This window comes from Myotis yumanensis, unplaced genomic scaffold, assembly GCF_028538775.1.
Source record: "Myotis yumanensis isolate MYYU_CA2020_CCGP unplaced genomic scaffold, mMyoYum1.0.hap1 SCAF_12, whole genome shotgun sequence".
In the NCBI taxonomy this organism is placed as follows: Eukaryota; Metazoa; Chordata; class Mammalia; order Chiroptera; family Vespertilionidae; genus Myotis; species Myotis yumanensis.
In genome coordinates, this window is record NW_027223763.1 from 14,960,660 (window position 1) to 14,979,307 (window position 18,648).

General features: G+C 40.1%; 1 protein-coding gene across 2 annotated transcripts in view; it reads right to left on the reverse strand.

Moving 5' to 3' along the window:
• C5 (complement C5) overlaps nt 1-18,648 on the reverse strand; it is a 98,038-nt gene that overhangs the window by 36,644 nt on the left and 42,746 nt on the right. For both annotated transcript variants that reach the window (XM_070430818.1, XM_070430817.1), the window contains exons 18-22: nt 16,635-16,725; nt 13,845-13,918; nt 12,942-13,081; nt 9,294-9,521; nt 7,256-7,316 (exon numbers count right to left, since the gene is read on the reverse strand). In XM_070430818.1, coding sequence (XP_070286919.1) covers nt 7,256-7,316; nt 9,294-9,521; nt 12,942-13,081; nt 13,845-13,918; nt 16,635-16,725 — 594 coding nt within the window. The remainder of the gene's footprint in view (nt 1-7,255; nt 7,317-9,293; nt 9,522-12,941; nt 13,082-13,844; nt 13,919-16,634; nt 16,726-18,648) is intronic.

Sequence of the window (18,648 nt, forward strand, 5' to 3'; positions counted from 1 at the left end):
GATTGCTGTTTCTTTGCTGAGTTTTTGTCTAGCGGATTTATCCAGTGATGTCAGTGGTGTATTAAAGTCCCCTACTATGATTGTATTGTTGTCGATCTCTCCCCTGATATCTTCCAGAAGTTTTCTTATGTATGTGGGTGCTCCTGCATTGGGTGCATATATGTTTACCAGGGTTATATCTTCTTGTTGTATTGATCCCTTTAGTATTATGAAGTGGCCTTCCTTATCTCTGGTTATGGCCTTCACTTTGAGATGTATTTTGTCAGATATAAGTATTGCTACCCCAGCTTTCTTTTCCTTTCCATTTGCGTGAAAGATATTTTTCCATCCCTTCACTTTCAGTCTGTGTGAGTCCCTTCTAATGAGGTGGGTCTCTTGTAGACAGCAGATGTATGGGTCATGTTTTTTTATCCATTCAGCCACTCGATGTCTTTTGGTTGGAGCATTTAGTCCATTTACATTTAAAGTTATTATTGAAAGGTATTTGTTTGAAGCCATTTCTTTTTTTGTGTGTGTGTATGTGGCTGTTTTCTTTCTGAGCTTGATATTTCTTCTGTTTAGACCAGTCCCTTTAGCATTTCTTGCATGGCTGGCTTGGTGGTGATAAACTCCCTTAGCCCTTTTTTGTCTGTGAAGCTTCTTATTTCCCCTTCAATTTTGAATGATAGCCTTGCTGGATAGAGTATTCTTGGATTCAGTCCTTTGCTTTGCATCACTTTGTAGATTTCCGTCCATTCTTTTCTGGCCTGATGTGTTTCTGTTGAGAAATCATTTGATAATCTAATGGGAGATCCCTTGTATGTTACTTTCCGTCTCTCTCTTGCAGCCTGTAAGATTCTCTCTTTATCCTGAACATTTGCCATGGTAATTATGATGTGTCTTGGTGTGGGTCTTTTCGGGTTCACCTTGTTTGGAACTCTCTGGGCTTGTGTGACTTTTTTCTTCCCCACCTCAGGGAAGTTTTCTGATATTATTTCTTCGAATAGGTTTTCTAATCCATGTTCATCTTTCTGTTGTTCTGGCACCCCTATTATTCGTATGTTGTTTCGTTTCATGTTGTCCCAAAGCTCCCTTAGGCTCTCCTCCTGTCTTTTAATTTTTTTCTCCATTTGCCGTACAGTTTGAGTGTGTTTTGCTTCCTTGTCTTCTAATTCACTAATTCGGTCCTCCGCTTCTCCCAGTCTACTGTTGATACTTTCAATGGAGTTTTTTATTGAAGCTATGTCACTCTTCATTTCTTCTTGGGACTTACTTAAGTTGTTGATTTTTTCATCTGTTTCTTCTAGCTTCTTGCATAAGTAGTTGAGTTTTTCATCTGTTTCTTCTTGCTTCTTGAACATGTGGTGCATGTACTCTAGGAACCTTATTCTGAATTCTTTTTCCGTCATGTTGCATATCTCTGTCTCACTTAGCTGCTTTTCTGGGGAGTCCTCCTTTTCTTTCCTTTGGGGGTTTCTTTGCCTACCCATGTTTGATCTCGCTGACATATGTAGATGTTGAGATGTTCAGTGGCTGCTCCCTGGGTTGCAGGGGCTCCTTGGGTTGTGGTTGCTGCTCAGATGATTGCGGTAGCAGCTGCTTTCCAGTTGGCAGCAGCTCCTCTGGTGGGTGTTGTTCACAGCTGTGTTGGCTCTTCTGGCTGGTGGGGGGAGGCTTCACGTACAGTTGCTGTTCCACAGACAGAGGGTGTGGTGATCAGGAGGCTGTGGTGATCAGGAGGCTGCGGTGCTCAGGGGGCTGCTGTTGCTTGGACCTGCGGTCTGGGAAACGCTCCTCTCTTATGGGCACTGCATGGTCTGATCAGTTCCTCAGGATGCCCCCTTTAGTCTCAGTTCTCCGCAGTCACAAAATCCAAATCTCAAATCTCCTGGCGCCAGCAAACCCGCGGAACTCCTTACCCTGGTCAGGGTCTGTGTCTGTCCCAAGAGACGCGGCTGTCTGCCATGCGGTCTCCCTCCGACCCTCTGGGCTCAGGTCTGGCACTCCATTATAAGAGTTTTAGCACACCAGTATCAGAGCATTTTTCTACTATAACTTGTTTATTTCATAAGGATGATACTATTTACCATTTTACTGATAGAAAAGCAAGGACTCTGCTGAGCTCTTTAAATGCAGTTACATTGGATCCTCACAACATTCCTATATGCTAGGTGTTTATTATTTTTATTTTATAGATGAGGAAACTGAGGCTTAGAAAGTAAATTGTTCAAGGTCATACAGCTACTACAGATGGACCTGTGATCTGAACTCCAGAAATTATACTGCAGAGTCCACAGTAGTCATCACATATACTCCCATTGACCTTATAAGAAAGATCTTAGGGCAGGAACCATCTCTTATTGAATACTGTAGTCCCAGCATTTAATACAGTCCCTGGCATATGGTAGATGCTTTAAAAAATAGTGACATTTTGCAATTTAATGGACAAGTCACATGGCTTTGCAGAAGAGATAGGAACATTCCTCAGGTAACTTCTTTCTTCATTAATCTTTGATAAATGCTGAGGATATAATCTATGTATATAAAAGCCTAAACAACCATAACTGAATGACTGGAACAACCAACCGACCAGTGGCTATGACATGCACTGACCACCAAGGGGCAGACACTTAATGCAAGAGCTGCCCCCTGGTGGTCAGTGCGCTCCCACAGTCAACCTCCCACGGTCGGCTGGCGATGTCAACGTCTGGTGTCTGTTCTTTCCATGCCCGGCCTGGCGACTGTCGCCTCCTCTCCCAAAGGCCCCAGGCTGGGATGGGGAGCCAGGGGTGGGTGGTGGCAGACACAACACCTTTCCCAGAGGGGCCGAGGGCTGGCTCCCTACTTGGGGCTGGCGGCCAACCTTCCGTGCCCTGTCTCTCCCCCGGGCTGTCAGGCCCTGATTGGTCCGCCAACTGCCCACCATGGTGGTGGCAAGGGAAGGAGGAGGGGGGAGGGGGGAACCGTGCAGTGGAGGGGTGCCAGCGTTGGCGTCTGGCGTCCGTTCCTTCCACACCCAGCCCAGTGACCATTGCCTCCTCTCCCAACCCCACCAGGGCCTTCAGGGCTTTGGGCTGGGATGGAGAACCGGGAATGGGTGGCAGGTGTGGCCCCTTTCCCAGGGGGGCCAAGGGCCAGCTCCCTAGTTAGTGCCAGTGGCCAACCTGTTCCCTGACCCTCCCCTTGACTGGCAGGCCCTGATCGGCATGGCCCTGATTGGCCCTGATCACCGGCCAGGCCTAGGGATCCCACCCATGCATGAATTGTGCAGCAGTCCTCTAGTATTAAAATAAAACTTGGTGGGTACATTTAAGAGGTTTGCAGTGTCATTGAAAGAGAATGGAGTCCAGAAAGAAATTACTCTATATGTGACTATGGGCAAGATACTTAGTCTTTCTCTGCCTTGTTTTACTTATCAGTTAAATAATAATGGTAATAATATTTTCCTCAAAGGGGTTTTGTGAGGGTAAAAATAATATAAACAAAGAATCGGGCAAACAGTTCATGCACTATATATGGTACTTAATGACAGTAGGTTTTTTGAAATTATCTTAATTTGATCCATTTTTCTCACTGATACCTGTTCTTGAATATTTCAATTCTCATTATCAACTCTCCTACCAGATGGAAAAAATACAGAAGAGAAAGCTAACACTGAGAGAAGTCAATTTTACTCCTTGCCAGACATAAAAACATTCCATATAAAGGTAGATGTCACGCAAATTAAAACATTTAAAAGTTGAATCTGTGAAACTAATAAAATATACAGCAATATCTTTGTTAACTAAAGGTGTGGAAAGGCTTCTTTATAATTACCCCCAATATCTTACGTAATAATAGACAAACATGTAAATTGACCATCCCTCCGCTACGATCACCAATCAGGAGAGTATGCAAATTAACCCAACAAAGATGGCGGTTAATTTGCATACGTACACACGAAGTGGTGGAGAGGCGAAGACTGAAGGCTCCAGCCGGAGCAAAGGCCTGGGTTCCGGGTGCCGGAGGAAAACCGGTGCCGGCAGCCAGGGGAAGGGAAGGCCTATTGCACGAATCTCTTTGTGCAATGGGCCTCTAGTATAAATAATAAAATGAAATGAATTTGACTATATCCAGCATTAAAAATTCCTGTTCAGCCGAAACCGGTTTGGCTCAGTGGATAGAGTGTCGGCCTATGGACTGAAAGGTCCTGGGTTCGATTCCGGTCAAGGGCATATACCTGGGTTGCAGGCACATCCCCTACTGGAGATGTGCAGGAGGCAGCTGATTGATGTTTCTTTCTCATCGATGTTTCTAACTCTCTATCCCTCTCCCTTCCTCTCTGTAAAAAATCAATAAAATATATTTTTTAAAAAAATTCCTGTTCAAAACATACAATGGTTCATTATTACATGAAGAAGTATATCAGAGATAAAAATCTATGAGAAATATACAAAAACCCAAATTAAGAAATAGAAAAAAAAGTGTGAAAGGTAGGAATAAATAATTTATAGATGGGAAGCCCAAATGGCCAACACTTATATGAAGAAATGTTTAAAATCAATAGTAATCCGAAGAATCCAAATTAAAACAATAATGATATATCACTTTCTACCCCTCAAAAGTGGCACATTTTAGTGAGACAAGGAATACTAAATGTTGGTGAGGATGTGGAGATATGAAAACCCTTATACAGTGCTGGTGGGAGTATAAATAGTAAAGCCACTATGAAGAGCAATATGACAGAAGTATATGACATTCAATATATGTATGCTCTTTGACCCAGAAGTCCCAATCCTGGGTGCATAGTCCAGATAAATGCACACACAAATTCACAAAGAGAGATTCATAGGATGTCTACTGCAGCATTGTTTATAATAGTGGGGAATCCATCAATTAAGGATGGCTAAGTAAAACTGTGGTGGACTATACTTTGAAATTAAATGTATGAAGCACTGAATTAAATGTATATACCGCATTACAGATATTTCTTTAAAACATAGTATTAAGAAATAGAGCAGGATCTATAGTCTATAGCAACATTATGTGCCTACTCAAAGACATATATTAAGCAAGCATTTTAAGTGGGAGCATTTGGAGGAAGGAAAAATGGGAGTGGGGGTAAAGAATGAAAGGAGGAAATAAAACATGAGAGGGGTCTGCCCAGACCAATGATAGTGTGCTAGGAAGTGCGGTTGGGTTCACATCTGAGATATGAAAATATTTAGGGAAAAGCGTTTGTCAAGGAGAGAAAGTAGAACTGACAACTAAGGCTCATCGTAAGTTTTGAGTCCATAGTAGTGTTTGGTCTCTTTTAAGTTGTTGTCACACAATGTTAATTACTATTACTTTATAATTTGTTCTGATACCTCATTCTTCCTCACTGATATACTTTTCAGGTTTCTTCTAATGTTATTGTTCATTTACTTTTCCAAATATATCTTAGCTTAAAAAAACAACAACAAATTCTATAAAGTTTTATCCTGGTATAGCAATTCCAACATATATGTATTTAAAGTATTTAATAAAATCTCTGAAATAAATTTGACAGAATTGATTGCCATCATTACCTTACTTAGCACTCTAGAAAGTGACAAAGTTGCCTAAATCTAAATTGTCTAAAATGATAAGAGGAAAAAGTTATATGACAAGATTGGAAAGAGGCATAGATTTTTTTTAACCAAGGTTTTTGATGGAGAGATCTATTCCCAGATAAAAGATCATTTATTTCCATCTTGTGGCCCTGATGTTCATACTTAGGATAGGTAAGACAGGGCTGTTTTGGAAAGCTGTTTTGCAATAATGTTAGTATAGCAGGCACAAGGGTAAAAAAGAGGAAAAGCCAAAGGATGCAGTGGCTCTGAGTAATGACTTAACTATTTGAGGCTAAAATCCTCAGACCTTAAGGATAGCTCTTCCCACAGATCCCACATAGTGGGCAAGCTGGGAGGAAGTCTGTGTGTAAATAAAATTAGAGAAAAACGCTAGTGTATGGATACATGTATACAGGACAGATTTTTCTTTTGCTACTCTGTTGAAGTCACCTTATTCAAGTTTATGATACTCAGTTAGTTTAAAATGTTAAGGTCTTAATTCTTTACTTTCTCAGAGAAAATGGCACTCTGAAGTAAACTTTTTTTTATCACCATTGCTATGTCACTGAAAGAAAGGAAAAAATTATTCAATGCAACAATAAGGTAAATTTTAACCATTTAATAAGAACACGAAGTCTGTCTCTTTTTGTTGAAAAGATTTGTTAACTGAGCATATTATAAATTTCACAAAGAGATAATGTATTTAGACCTTGACTAAGTGCTCAAATGTTTGCAGAATTCTATGGTTGAGAAGATTCAGAAGATCTCAGTGAAGAAAAAAGGGATGCAGGAACAAAGAGGAATGGTTTGTAAAGTGATTAATTAGCATTGCGTTGTCAAATAATGCATGTTAAGTATGTGAATGACTTTTTTAAAAAAAATATTTTTATTGATTTTAGAGAGGAAAGGAGAGGGAGAGACAGAAACATCAATGATGAGAGAGAATCACTGATCAGCTGCCTTCTGTGTATTGAGCCTGCAACCTGGGATATGCCCTGACTGGGAATTGAACTGTGATCTCCTGGTTCATAGGTCAATGCTCAATCACTGAGCCATGCCAGCTGGGCTGTAATGACTTTTTCTCATGTGTTCTTTGGACTGATGGTTCAGTAAATTATAGTTATTATTGTGTTGAATAGAAAATGATTAATAGATAAGGGAAGCCATGTAATTATTACTATTTCAATGCTTTGCATTTTAAACTAATGGAATTATTTTTATTTGTTTTAAACCCATTCAGATTATAGTATAACTAGAGGCCCATTGCACAAAAATTTGCGCACAAGTAGGGTCCCTAGGCTTGGCCAGTGATCAGGGCCGATCCATGGGGAGACTGGTGGGGTGATTGGGGCCCCCGCTCACACCTCCCTTGGCTGGCCTGGTGCTGCCTGCTCGCTGGCCCCCCACCTGCTGCCACCACCAGTCGGGGCCTGTGGGCTGGGGGCAGCTCCTGCGTTGAGTGTCTGCCCCCTGGTGGTCAGTGCACATCATAGCGACTGGTAGTTCCGCCATTCGGTTGATTTGCATATTATGGTTTTATATAGATAGATACATACTATCAAAAAATGACAATAAACTAAGTAAGAAGTGGACTTTTTTAGTCTAGACAATTAACATTTTGAAAAATAGTGTTTCAAATTACACATACACTTTAATTTCTAGAGCAAAAGATAACATGTAAAATACAAAATTATTTTACTTACCATAAATACCCTTTGGGTCCAGAGTGATACCAGCATAACTTTCCTTTTTGACACCTTCTGGCTAAAATAAAGACAGAAAACATTCAGTTAAGAACATAATTAAACCTATATGATCTCAATTCTTAGTTCAATTTGACCACTTTTCCAATTTAAAAAATCCTTTTTGCAAATGGGGGTGTAATGCAAAGCATGTTTAAATACTTAAATGCATAAATTCAAGAATAAGATTTTTCTGGCCATTTACATAATAATCAGAGCAAATACTAAATAGAAGTTACTATAAGCCAGGCAATTGACCTAAGTGCTTTGTATGTATTAGTTTATTTTGTATGTATGAAGTAGGTGCTATTATTTGTATGTATGAAGTAGGTGCTATTATTACTGCCATTTGACAGATGAGGAAACTGACACACAGAGTGATCACAAACTTATCCAATGGCACAATGCTAGGAAGTGATAGGGCCAGGATTCAAACAGGGGCAGCCTGGCTCCAGAGGCTGCATATGGAACCACCATGTAAGGATGAATAGAACAAGCCTTGCACAAAATAAGTCAATATATGTTTACTGAAGTGAATTCCATGGATGAAGTCAGAACGCAGAGAATGAAGACTGTGAACCTTGAGAGAGAAGAAACTTACTAAGAAGGTCTGGTGGCTAGCTAGGCTCAAATTAAAAAACAAAAATAGAGCCTAGCAGCCATTTGTATACTGGAGCCTCTCACACAAACTGCCTGCCTCTGCACTGAACTGCCTGCCCTGCACTATGTTCTGCCATCTGAACCAGCTCTTATAAAGGAGTTACTGGAATCCTACAATAGGACTGAAGCTTTTCCTATCCAATTGGAGCTGCACAGCTCCAACCAACCAGAGTGGCTCTATTCTGACCAATCAAGACAGTGCCTTTTGCACCAATCACACTACAAAAATTTGGAATCCTCATTTGCATGAGGACAGACCAATTAGGGAGCAAGGATGGAAAATTCTGTCTATATAAGCCAGCTCCCCTCTGGCTCTGAGAGCACAGTTTCATTTCCACAGAAGACTGAAGACTGCATTTCCCTGGCTCAGCTGAAACATGGCCAGAGCAGCCTGGCACAGAATGGAGCAGATCAAATCACAGCAGGGCAGACCAGATCACACAGCACAAAGCAAAGCAGGAAGAAGCAGAGCAGAGTAGACCGTTCAGGAGCAGACTAGCCAGAGAAGGACCTGGCTCCAGGGCCACTTGGTCCTGGGGCTGCCTCACAGCCATGCTATATCACAATAGAGCTGTTTTGCACTGAATAAAGTTTCCTTCCAGCACCCCAAATTGGGGATTCCTGTTGCAGTTGTAGTGGTGCCAACAACCATTGGTTGACAAGATCTAGGAAGACACAGTTCTGTCATTAACTAGCCATGTGACCCTGGGCAAGAATCTTAATAAGAAAACATGAAGATACTCACCAGATTCTATGGGTAAATCATACTTAATAAATGATAGTTTGTATGTTTTTTTGACTTGTTTACTTACTTATTTATAAAATGGAAAGTTTTCTAGACTGTAGATTATAAACTATGCATGTATTAGTTTATTTAACCTCAAAAATACTCTATGAAATACTAGGGCATGTCTTATTTATATTCCTAGTGGCTAGTATAATACCTGGCACAAAGATTTCAAGAACACACTTTCTAAATGTGTCAGGGTGGGGGGTTGGGCCTGGAAGGCTATATACCAAATTGTTAAAACTGGATAGCTCTGGGTATGGGAATTAATTTTCTTTATGTTTTTTCAATATTCTATATTTTCTACAATAAGCACGTTTTATTTTATTTAAAATTTTAAATAATAATTTCAAAGTTAAAAGTTACAAGAATAGTACAAAAAAGATCCAAGATAACCTCCACCCAGATTCCCCAAATGCAAACATTTTGTTACATGTACATTCTAATTTTCTGTGTACCTACTGAATTACTAAGCATAAGTTGCTGATAACTTTTTTTTTTTGGACAGAAAAATGTGATTTTTAAAAGAATGAGGAAAAACATGCTTCTTACCACCACTCGTAATGTTTTTACTAAGATTTCTTTTCCCAGTGAAGTCTCCAGTGAAAAGTTGATGTTGTGGAGGCCGATTTCCAGAGGAAGCACAGTAAAGGTCACCAAATGACTGGAGGAGCCCTCTATTCTCTGCTGCAGACATTTAGAGGTCTTTCTCCCCTGATGGCTGATGACTGGGCTTCCTGATGAACAGATTCCCTCCACAGCAGACATTGTAACACAGAACTGAAATATCACCAATGAACAATTATATCAAAACACTTTATAAGGAAAGTATGCCCTTTGTTCATCTGGACACAATTCTTCCCTGATACTTTTACAGTGTTAAATAATCCCTTAGATTCTAAGGCAGAGGAGAAAGCTCACTTTTGAGTTTTTAAAACATACACACAAGTTGCTGTAGACCTTAGCAATGTGAAGGGATATCTAGAAAGCTCAACACTGCTCAGAAATATCTTCCTTTCCTTACACTGTTACCTACTAAGTCAGGGGCAAAGCTACTGAAGTTCTTTGAGCATTGGTACATCGTCTCTCTTTTTTTGTTGTTGTTAATCCTCTCTGGAGGATATTTTTTTATTTAATTTATTTTTTTAATTAAATCTTTATTGTTCAGATTATTACAGTTGTTCCTCTTTTTTCCCCCCATAGCTCCCCTCCACCCAGTTCCCACCCCACCCTCTGCCCTTACCCCTCCCTCTGTCCTTATCCATAGGTGTACGATTTTTGTCCAGTCTCTTCCTGCACCCCCACACCCCTTTCCCCCCAAGAATTGTCAATCCACTCCCTTTCCATGCCCCTGGTTCTATTATATTCACCAGTTTACTCTGTTCATCAGATTTTTTAATCACTTGATTTTTAGATTCACTTGTTGATAGATATGTATTTGCTGTTCATAATTTTTATCTTTACCTTTTTCTTCTTCCTCTTCTTAAAGAATACCTTTCAGCATTTCATATAATACTGGTTTGGTGGTGATGAACTCCTTTAGCTTTTTCTTATCTGTAAAGCTCTTTATCTGACCTTCAATTCCGAATGATAGCTTAGCTGGATAAAGTAATCTTGGTTGTAGGTTCTTGGTATTCATCACTTTGAATATTTCTCGCCACTCTCTTCTGGCCTGGATAGTTTCTGTTAAGAAATCAGCTGACAGTCGTATGGGTACTCCCTTGTAGGTAACTGACTGTTTTTCTCTTGCTGCTTTAAAGATTCTCTCTTTGTCTTTTGCTCTTGGCATTTTAATTATGATGTGTCTTGGTGTGGTCCTCTTTGGATTCCTTTTGTTTGGGGTTCTCTGTGCCTCCTGGACTTGTAAGTCTATTTCTTTCACCAGGTAGAGGAAATTTTCTGTCATTATTTCTTCAAATAGGTTTTCAATATCTTGCCCTCTCTCTTCTTCTGGCACCCCTATAATTCGGATGTTGGTCGCTTGAAGTTGTCCCAGAGGCTCCTTACACTATCTTCATATTTTTGGATTCTTTTTTCTTTTTGCTTTTCCGGTTGGGTATTTTTTGTTTCTTCGTATTTCAAATCTTTGACTTGATTCTTGGGATCCTCTTGTCTGCTTTGGATCTCTGTATATTATTCTTTATTTCAAGTCAGTGTATGCTTAATTTCTAATTGGTCTTTTTTCATATCCTCCAGGGTCTCACTAAATTTATTGGCGGTTTCCATAAAATTCTTGAAAAATCTTATAACCGTGGTTTTGAACTCTATATCCAGTCGTTTGATTTCCTCCATTTCTGTCATTTGTAACCTGTTTCTTTGTCTCTGCATTTTTTATGCTTCCCTGTGTTGGTAGAGTGGCTTTGTGTGCTAGGTGTCCTATAGGGCCCAGTGGCTCAGCCTCCCCAATTACCTGAGGTGGACACTCTCGGTGCACCCCTTTGTGAGCTTTGTGCACAGTCTTGTTATAGTCTTGTAGTTAAGCCTTGGTTGTTGTAGTTATCACTGGGAGGAATTGACCTCCAGGCCAATTGGCTGTGAGAATCAGCTGTGGCTGCAGTGGGAGAACTTCTGTGCTGAAGACACCCTTCTGGGGCAAGACTTGCTTCAGTGGGGCTTTGGTGCTCACTGAGTCTGCTCCCTGAGTGTGTCCCTTATGAATCTGAGGAGTTGTAATCTGGATGGTCCCACTCTGACCACTGGGTACACTGGCTCTTGGATCTAAGGAGGTGCTAATTTAGCCTCTGCCTGAGGCTACCCAGCAGGAGCTACGAAGAGATCTGCAGATTTCTCTTCCTTTTTTGGGGTTTGGAGTTGCCCAGATGAGGCCCAGCTGTGAGGCAATGCAAGCTGCTGTGGGGCCTTGGGCCTTCTCTTGGAAGTTCTGGGTCTGTCTGGCCCAGCTGCAATTTGTTAGGTAATTTTCAGATTGCAAAAGGCCAGGGCATTCATATGCAAAAGTCTCTGCTGAAGCCTGGGTAGGGCGGGGTCTCAGGGAATCAACAGGGCAGAGCAAGCAGCTATGGCTGATCCTCAGCCCTGTCCTAAGGGGCCCCGCGTCTCAGTGTCCTGGTAATTGCTGCAAGCACCTCTGAGGGAAAGCTGCCCTCAAGTTCCGAGTTCTGCCTGCTGCCAGACAGTCCAGTTTCTCCCTGTATGAGTCCTGGGTCCCCAGAGACTTCCCGGAACTGGAGTTCAGAGCAGTCGGGAGCTTGTGACTCCCTCCTGATTCAAAATGACAGCCATGTTCTCAGGTGCCAGCCGCTTTCTGTGTGCGCGCGCTCGAGCCTCCATACCTCTGCACTTTACTTCCGCAGCTCCTCTGAGTCTCAGTGTGCTTTTCTCTTTCCTTCTAGTTGTAGAATTTCCACTCAGCCAGCCTTCCTGTAGTTCTGGATGATGTCGGTTTTGTCTTTTCGTTGTATTTTTGAATTTGTTGTGGGAGGCAGCAATTTCCGGTGTTTACCTATGCTGCCATCTTGGTTTCTCATCGGTACATTGTCTCTTTGTATTGTAGACAGTGGGAATCGCAGGCTAAGGCATTCTGTGTTACTCATTTTTCTGTCTTTTAGCTCAGTCCTTGCATGCTACAAATGGTTTTATGAAAGAATGAAAACTCTCATCTCTTGGCATTCAAGGCCCTGCCCAATATGTCCCAAAATTAATTTTCCAATCTTACCTTTTAACTTCCCACTTACACCTAATTTTACAACAAGACTCTGACTCCAGAAAGACCTAGGTTCAAATCTTGGCTATTCCTCTTACTGTATAATGAGAGCAGGTTGTAAGACCTCTTTCATTCTCCCTGTCCCCATATTTATAGTAGGGATAATAGTAGGTTCTAACTGGCTCAAATAGTGAATACTTTTCATCTTCCTTCAAAAATCTAGTAAACTGACAGAATTGAAAACTATACCCAAAAGAATAAATCCATAATAACCAGAATAAATTAAGCAGAGAAACAAGAAATAATGCCAATATTCAACAACTAATTCTGAAGAATTTCTCAAAAATAAAAAGTTCCTTCTTCCTCTTCAGAAACACAAACTACCAAGGTGGTTGGGGCAGTAATAAAAGAAACCTATTGGGTCATATTGGTTTATATTGTTGAACTGAGTTTTTATTTTTTGTGTATGTTATAATTCCATTAATAGAATTCTCAGAAAGTTAGAGATTTTGCACATATCATAAATACCTACTTACCCCTATCCTAGTCGTCCTATAGTTGTAAACAGTTCCTTTCAATTGGATCTGTTCTCCTCGTACAACAGAATATGGTATATTCATTTCCAGGAATACATCTTTGAATACCTTTGTCTTGACAGTATCAGAAACACATATACCTTCAGCACAAAGTAAAAGCAAAGTAGAATCATATTAGGGAATTTCTATAATATTTTATTAGTACAAAAATGTCTCACATTTGCTTTGCTTCAAGAAAAAAATTAGATCATGGTTTTTCATTATTGTCACCCATGTCCTTAAATTTTCTATTCATTGATCTCTATCTCAATAATTATTGGTATTAACAGAAAACTTTATTTGTCCAACCAATATTGAATTCTACTTAAGGCATGAGATTTTCAACTAAAGCACCAAATCTCTTTTTAATTTATCATTGGCTCCATTTAATGGGTGTAAAATTTTTATTATGGAAACCAATATTTTATAAAAACAAAAAATAGCAAACAAACGAAGCCAATCCTGAAATTATTTATAAAGTATCTGCACTAAATTGCAACATAAGTTCATCGGCCCTGGAGAGAAGTCATGCATTTATTTAACTCTACTCTAGCTCCCAATCACTGAGAAAAATGAAAGAAAATAGGGGCTTGACATCAGCATTTAAAGAATGATGGCTTATAGAAGAGCAAAAGAGGAAATAAATATGGTAAAAAATGTGAGCATATCTAAGCCTTTTTGTAATACATTTAAAAGAATATTATTTAAAATGTCACCACTAAGTCTTGGGTAAACTAAATAGACAATAACACAAATATTATATTTTTTCAATGATGGCAAAAACACAGTGTTCTATAAAGCATCAAACTATATTTTGATAATCAAATCACTACTTAAAAGAGTATGAAACTTAAGCTTGCTTACCACTATCTGAAATGCCAACACCTTGAATTTCCCAGGTAGTTAAAGAATCAGGTAGCACAAACTGCAGCTCCTTTCTGAAAGTGAAAAAGTTAATGTTCAAATACAGTGAAACATCAATAAACCCAACTGGACAACATTCATTAACAGAATTTTTGCTTCATACTACTTTAGAAAAAAAACTAAAGCAAAACAAAAAGCACATCAGTTATTAAGGAAAATCAAGCAAGAAAAATATATTCTGTAAGTCTACTTGTTGATTTTTCTTGTGCTATTTTTTTTTAATTCCTCACTAGAGGATATTTTCCCATTGATTTTTAGAGTTGAAGAGAGAGGGAAAGACAGAGAGAAATATCAATATGAGAGAAACACATCGATTGGTTGCCTCCTGTACTTGCCCGGACCAAGGAGGAGCCTGCAACTGAGGTACATGCCCTTGATTGGAATCGAACCCGGGACCCTTCAGTCTGCAGGTCGACACTCTATCCACTGAGCCAAACTGGCTAGGGCAATCTACTTGTTTTATGGTTTTAGATTTTTCACTTGTTTGATGAGAATTCAAATTCAGAAGGATGCCTTTGAAACATTGCAAATTCAAAACACACGAAAAAAGAAAAATTATGTTCATTATGAAGTATGTTCTAAAATAGGGAAGCAAAGTAATGCATCTTAACAGTGCTCATAAAGTTGACGTAACTAAAAATTTCTGATTACGTTTGTATATTTATTTATTTCATTCAACAAACAGCTATTGTTCACCAATTTTGTGTCAGGCATAGTGCTAAGTACTGAGTATACAGCTCATAAAAGATGTAGTTCTGCTCTCAAGCAATTTACAGTCTAGTGGAAAAAACAGTTCATTAAATAAATTGCAATACACTATAATAACTGTACCAATAAAGCATTAAAAATTCAGAGGTAGTTTGCATTTACTCAACACAGTTTAGTTCCTCTACAAGCCAGACAGACTAGGTATAAAACAGTAATCTGAATTTAATCCTTGCTCTGGAGGTAATTACATTTTAATGTGGAAGATGGGCAAGTAAATAGGCCATTATCATACTGTGATACATGAAACAGGGTTAATCAGGAGTAGTAATTTATTCAGTCACTGGTAGGGCAGGGAACAGTGATGGGGAGGCTTGCCAGAGGAAGTGCTAGCCAAAAGGCAATGTTCAGCTGGAATGACAACAGTGTGGAGGAAAAATCAAGACAAGGAGCCCATTAGAAAACTGATGCCAGGCTCGGGACTCAGTGCTTTGACTGCTCCTTGGAAAGTCAGTGCTTTGAGCCCACAAGGAAGGGTGACAGTCAGGGACTCCGCATTATTCATTACTGTTTTCAGTGCCTGGTACTGAGGAGGCATTCCATAAAAATGTGTTGAATAATGAAATTTAATGGGCAAAGAACCTTTCTTCTCATTAATCAATGTTTGTTTTATGTACAGATATTTCAGGATAAAAAAAGGCTTCTTTACAGTATAAACACAGTTGTGCTCAGTTAATGCTTACTGAAGTGAAATGCAATTAAACGGAATAGAACTCTTCTTCCCCAAGAGTTAATTCTGCCTTGGAATCAACTACTAGAGCAAAGCATACAGTTAAGAAAAAAAAAGTGAAGCCAAAAAACAAAATTTGGCTAAATGTTAGCGTGGAGAGTGGCTACAGCATTCAGACCGAATCAAGCCTCTGACTGACTTGTGGCAAAGCCATATACAAGTCCCAGTTTGGAGGGCAAAGCCCTCCCAGCACAATTATAGCCAAAAGGCTATGGTTGTAAACTTTTTAAAAAAATATATATATTATTGATTTTTTTATAGAGAGGAAGGGAGAGGAATAGAGAGAGAGAAACATCAATCAGCTGCCTCCTGCACACCCCCTACTGGGGATATGCCCGCAACCAAAGTACATGCCCTTGACCAGATCGAACCTGGGACCCTTCAGTCCGCAGGCCAAAGCTCTATCTACTGAGCCAAACCAGTTACGGCATATGGTTGTAAACGTGACCTTATGGTCCGACCCTGCAGTCCTAGCTAAGAGATGTGGGCTGCTGAGGTGGGGTGGGGAGGGGGTGCAGCAAGTGCTGCCAAAACAAGGCTTGATAGAGTTCGGAGAATGGCAACAACAGGAAAGAAGCAGATTTGAAATTCACAAGAACATTGTAAACATCTTGCCCTTGTTTTGCTTTGTGTGACCTGACTATAAATTAAAGCTTCGGCTTACAGGCTGTGTCACTGTTTCCTCATCCAGGCACAGTGATCCACCTGGTCCCAACTATATTCTCTTTCTGTCTTCTTTAATCCTTCACCACCCCTCCTCAGGTTCACCATTGGCTGTGCTGGATGTGGCTCATGTTAGTATCATCTTAACTCTTAAACTATTGGGAAATGGACTGTCTTCAGATTTCTGCCATAATATTTTCTCACATTTTTCAGAGGAATGTCAAAGAAGCATGTATATAATACCTTTGTTAGATAGGACAGAGGTCTCAAGGTTTGAACCATTCTTACTAAATGCTGTTCTTGCTAAATGTTAAAATGAAGCACAGTATTTTGCAGACCAACTGTAAATAGGATAACCCAACCTGTAGCTAAGTACAAAGAGGACATCAAGTAATTGACCAAATAGTGTATGTAAGCAATGGCTAAGCCTCCCTTCCGGAGGCAAAGCTTTGGATATGAATCCCCTGACTCCTTTACTAGCTGCAAGTAAATACAACTACCTTGTTTGAGTTGATTGAATAGGGCACACAAAGTGGGGATCAAAGTGGGGAATCTCTTGAGTTCTTTAATACCTTCTGGAGACACGATGAACTTCCCATAACCAGCTTTCTGGAAAATAGCTTCTTATTTCTGCTTTGGTTACTGTTGCCAGGGGCCGTACATCTGGGGGTCAGGGGAAGTATATTCAATTATAGAAAAAATAACATTATTCTACTAAGATCCAAATTTTAAATATGGACATTAATTGAGACAAGCATTTTCTGAAAGATCAATGAAACATGTTGTTAAGTGATTTCAAAATAGAACTATTAGGAGTTCTCCACTAATAGCATTGACAAAACAAAGCATAAATACCTTTAATTATCTATCTATATATAAAAGCCTAATATGTAAAGTGTCCCCTTGGGAGTTCGACTGACTAGGAGTTCGATCACTCGCTATGCTGTGCGCTGACCACCAGGGGGCAGCGCGGAACGAAGGAAGGCCCAGGCCCAGGCCGGCAGCTGCTAGGGACCCTACCCATGCACGAATTTCATGCACTGGGCCTCTAGTTTGTTTTATAAATTGCTAAATGTTTAGTGTTCCTGAGATTATACAAGATACTAATCAGTCTATAAAGTTATTTGCATTTTTATAATTGCAACAATTCTGTTTATGTGATTCTTTGCCTTAGCTTAGAAATTTATTTATAAAATTCTCTTTAGTCAAAATGAACATAACTTCTGCTCCTGTCCAAGATGAACTAACAGGGACTGGGGTTATCCTTCTGTCTTTAAAAAAAGAAGAAGAAGAATACCAGATACACTATATACAACAGTTTTCAGACACCAGAGCTTAAGTGATCCAGGACTGTGATCCCAGAGAGAAGGGAGAAGATTAGGTAAAGCCTAAGGTTGTCCAGGTTTCCTGTCTGGAGATAGTTTACAGGCTACAGGGCAGGTAGAAGAACCCATGCAGACCCTTGTAAAATTGTAGCAACACACATAGGAGTCTTAAGATGTCATCAAATGGATGATGTTTAAGACACACTATTAAGCAAAACAATCCTATATAATAAAAGCCTAATATGCTAAGTGTCTGGTTGTTCATTCAACCAACTAAAGTGTAATATGCTAATGCTATGCTAAGGCCGCTCAACTGCTTGCTATGATGTGCACTGACCACCAGCGGGCAGACGCTCCAACCGGTAGGTGAGCTTGCTGCTGGGGTCCGGCCTATCGGGACTGAGTGAGATGGACCGGACATGCCCTGGAGCCCTCCCAGGTTCCCTCCCTGGCTGGCCAACTTCCTGCATCCCTCCTCACCTCGATCGTGCACCGGTGGGGTCCCTCAGCCTGGCCTGTGCCCTCTCACAATCTGGGACCCCTTAGGGCAGTGGTTCTCAACCTTCCTAATGCTGTGACCCTTTAATACAGTTGCTCATGTTGTGGTGAGCCCCAATTTCATTGTCACAAATTGAATATAATTAAAGCATAGTGATTAATCACAAAAACAATATGTAATTATATATGTATTTTCCAATGGTCTTAGGCGATCCCTGTGAAAGGGTTGTTCGACCCCCAAAGGGGTTGTGACTCACAGGTTGAGAACCACTGTCTTAGGGGATGTCGGAGAGCCAGTTTTGGCCCCATCCCACAGGCCAGGCTGAGGGACCCCACTGATGCATGAATTTGTGCACTGAGCCTCTAGTCAGATTATAAAATAGGACTGGTCATTCTGCTTTTGCCTGTTTTGTTTATATACATGTAAATGAAACAAAAGTCCTAAAAGTTCTGAAAACATATTAATGAGATTTCTATAGAAACTGAAATTATATATTGTACTTGAAATGGAAAAAAGATTTCAACTTTTATATAAGTACACTTAACCTTATGCTAGATTTTAAAATCTTTTGCTTATATTTGGTCACATAGGTATAAATGGAATTTTTAATGGTTGTAATATCACAGCACCATAGAATTTCAGAGCTCAAAGGCACATGGGATATCATCTGGCCTAACTTTCTTGCTTTAGAAATGAGAAGGCTGAGACTCTGAGAGGATAAACAATCATTCAGGTTTATAGAATGAGCCCTGGGTCTTGACT